This window comes from Papilio polytes, unplaced genomic scaffold (assembly GCF_000836215.1).
Source record: "Papilio polytes unplaced genomic scaffold, Ppol_1.0 DF823901.1, whole genome shotgun sequence".
Taxonomy (NCBI): domain Eukaryota; kingdom Metazoa; phylum Arthropoda; class Insecta; order Lepidoptera; family Papilionidae; genus Papilio; species Papilio polytes.
The window spans coordinates 1,487,978-1,491,538 of record NW_013525303.1 but is presented as its reverse complement, the minus strand read 5'-3'; the positions used below and the strand labels follow the sequence as shown (position 1 = coordinate 1,491,538).

At 39.0% G+C, this 3,561-nt stretch overlaps 1 protein-coding gene across 1 annotated transcript in view; it reads right to left on the bottom strand.

Moving 5' to 3' along the window:
• The window catches only part of LOC106102813 (putative vitellogenin receptor), a 17,736-nt gene that overhangs the window by 5,291 nt on the left and 8,884 nt on the right, over positions 1–3,561 (bottom strand). The window contains exons 19-29 of the mRNA XM_013282398.1: positions 3,511–3,561; positions 3,304–3,396; positions 3,056–3,208; positions 2,617–2,961; positions 2,425–2,526; positions 2,005–2,227; positions 1,849–1,934; positions 1,488–1,630; positions 1,148–1,224; positions 637–818; positions 319–475 (exon numbers count right to left, since the gene is read on the bottom strand). Coding sequence (XP_013137852.1) covers positions 319–475; positions 637–818; positions 1,148–1,224; positions 1,488–1,630; positions 1,849–1,934; positions 2,005–2,227; positions 2,425–2,526; positions 2,617–2,961; positions 3,056–3,208; positions 3,304–3,396; positions 3,511–3,561 — 1,612 coding nt within the window. The remainder of the gene's footprint in view (positions 1–318; positions 476–636; positions 819–1,147; positions 1,225–1,487; positions 1,631–1,848; positions 1,935–2,004; positions 2,228–2,424; positions 2,527–2,616; positions 2,962–3,055; positions 3,209–3,303; positions 3,397–3,510) is intronic.

Here is a 3,561-nt window from a genome sequence, read left to right as displayed (position 1 = left end):
TACAAAATGGGCGAGATAAAATAAATTACGTAATATGTTTTTAAATATAAAGCAAAATATAGCCAGTATTCAGAGATACAAGAAATATTATGGACGCTTTACAAGTAACTGTTCGATAAAATAGAAAAAAAAGAGAAACGAAATCGTTTGATACTCACTGTTGATTATTGGTCCTTCTGTTTAAGGTGAAGGTCCGGATTCAACAAACAACAATAAATCCGCAAAAAACTTTTAAATACCAATTTGGAAGTACCGAAAAACAAAAGACTAACTATCTTACATCTTGCAAGGAATTGTATCATTGATTTATTATTCTACTTACTACACTGTCCATTCTCATCGCTGCCATCAAAGCAGTTGGGCGTGCCGTCGCATAACTCCGATAACTCTATACATTGTCCGTTGTTGCACAGGAAGCCGTTACGACACTGCGTTGCTGGGTACTTGGTGATAGCACGAGGTAAAGTCGCATTAACTGCCAATACAAAGAAGTAGAAATACGTCAAGACGAAAATGATTCAAGGAAAAAAATGTTACTGTACAAATGTTAAGTGAAATATAGTTGGCACGTTGAGCCAAACATTACTCTACTTATAGACGTGTCAACTCAAATCGTTTTATCTAGTGAACACTGACCCTTTCTGCAAGCTTCAAGTGTCTCATCGGAGCCATCCATGCAGTCGTTCTTGCCGTCGCACAGCTGTTTCTTAGAGACGCAGGTCATCTCCTGCTTGCACTCGAACAGCCCGTGAGGGGCGCAGCGGAAATCGCAACCAGCTTCATCAGTACCACCAGGACACTCAACTTTGGCGTTACATCTATCAGGTACATATTCAGGTTTATTTACGTGCTAGCAGTCGCACTCTCAGACGCTGTTAAGGGTCTTTATTAGTGACAAATGAACAAATTAGTAAGTCAGTTTGAGTGATAAAAGAATAGAGGTCCAATATCAGGCAAACAACAGTTAATAAGGAAGAAAATTGTTCCCACCACAATAATGATGTATTAAAGAACCGTTTTCACTATCCAACTTCTACTCTATTACTTTTACCATTATAGATAATGAAATCACCAGATGTCGCCATATTCTTATAGTGAAAACGGTCTTTATTATATGTACCCAAAGCCAATAAGTTATCCTTCTAACCTAACAGTAGGCGGTAAGCAAATGCTATCATTGTGCTCGCAAGTGTACTCCCAGGGCTGGCAGCGCGGTTTCTCCTCCTGTTGTTTACAGTTATATTAGTGTTGCCAAGAGCTAGCAATTAGATTTAAAAAATGTTATGTGCCTCTTACTACAGATTTAAAAATTTAAAATAATCACAGTATGATATTTGAAGCTGTTTTTAGTATGTTTTGTATTTCAAAAACTATACATTAGAATGATGTCAAGACTTTAAACGAACAATTAGATTAGTATCGTACCAGCGTATCTCAGCAAGCGCAGTACCTACCAATGTTTTAACAGTAAGTTCAAACAAACTGACTATGGCCTCGAAGCCGTCGGTGACGTCACAGTTGTCCTCATCCGAATGGTCGAAGCAGTCGAGCTGTCTGTCGCACCGCTTGTTCAGTTCTATACATTCCCCGCTGTGACACTGGAACTGACCTAAGTTGCAGCTCTTATTCACTGTAAATAGATTATATAGATAAGAACCAGCAAATGTATCTGTTGCATACATCGATGAGTGAAGTAGAAAGAAATTACGAAATAATTTTATTTGAAGTTAAAGTTGGTAAGTTCAGGACTTTTAACAGCTAACTATATGTTAAAAGTTTGTTTTTGGCAAAATCATCAACATAGTTTTTTTGTTCAGTTTTCAAGCACACATCTTTCAAATAACTCACCACATCCGAATTCATCAGAACCATCTACGCAGTCCTCACTGCCGTCGCAGCGCCAGTAAATCGGAATGCAGGATCCCGTCGCACACCTGACAAGCAGCAAATAAGGGATTTAATTTCTTTATCTCTGGGATTCCAAGTAATCCAAGATTAACTCACATAAACTCAGTAACGAAGCATGAAAGTGTGTCGCAGGAGGCAGGGTCCTCATCTGTGCCGTCAGGGCAATCAACATGGCCGTCGCATACTAGCGACCTCTCGATACATATCAGATCCTTCTTGCATTTGAACTGGGTTGGACTGCATGTCTGGTTGTCTGTACACAACAAAGGTATTAAGAGCCACGTTTTAAGGTCCATCGAAGACAGCGTCATCGGGAAATAAAGTTAAGAGTTCGTAAATTGAAGAAATGTGGCAACAAAAGCTTCATAGAATCCATTGATATTTTCATATGAGATCTTCGATAAAGAAGTAGTACAAAAGTATGAGAATCTTTAGACTACTAAAGACTGACAATGAGCTAGCTAAAGGAACACTAAAATACTTATAAATAAATAGAAAATACCTAAAAGTACTTACTCGTAGTCGTATCTTCAGACTTACAGACCATGTTCTTATGTATGCATTTACCATCGCAGAAGGTTTCCTGTGATGAACATGCAGTCGCCTCCACGTCTTTCACTAAAGAACATAAAGGCATTAAAAAAGTAACGATTAAAAATCATACATACAAATAATCATACAAAAAATACGTACTGAAGAAGAACTTACCAGCACAACCTTCTTCATCTTCACCGAACAGACAATCCTTTTTCCCATCACATTTTTGGCTCATTAGGAAACATTGATTGGTTTTGTGGCAATAGAATTCATTTTGCTTGCAATTTGCGAGCATGGTGCAGTTACCGCTCTGGAGGACGAGGCCCGGGGGACAGAGGCACTTGTACCCCATGGTGAAGTTGGTGGGAGAATGATGTGGGGTGGTGTGTGGTCGCTGGACGCAGACAGCGGAGCAAGGGTTGTGGGTTACACACGGATGTCTTATGAGAGGGCTGTCACTACTTGGCTGTGGTGTTGTGGCTAGGATGTGTAATTGAGTGTTGTTAGGGAAGATTGCTGGAAAAAAGAAATTAAAGTGCAGGACGTTTGTAATAGTAAAACAAAGATAAGGCTTATATTGTTCACATTTAAATAGTATGAAAGTATTTACATAGTTCGATGCGTCGTATCTTGTGTGTAATCTCGTGCACGTCGGACCAGAAGAGTTGGGAAGTTCGTCGATCAGTCCAAAACACGTAATTGTCGGTAACAGCGAGGCTAGCTATTGTAGTTGATAGCTCACGGAAATTCTCACGACCAGTACCTGAATGTAAAACGTTAAAATGTATATACAATATTTTATGACCTACTACGTTGAAGTCTTTAGACATAATAGTTTTTGATGTGTTGATTTTTTACCTTCCGGATGTACGAAATCAATTGTCCCGTGTCCCTCATCTGAGACAAAGACCACATCCATGTTTTGTGCGTAACGCAAACGCACATATGGTCCTGAAAATAACAAATGGTGTATCCTTGCCTCTTTGCATCATCACTTATCCCTCAAAGATGTAATTTATTGGTAGTTTTATTATTATCGATTTCCGATAGAATGATTTTACTCACCCATTAAATTGTTCATCAAAAGATGTTTCCTGTCCTCTCCATCTAGACCAA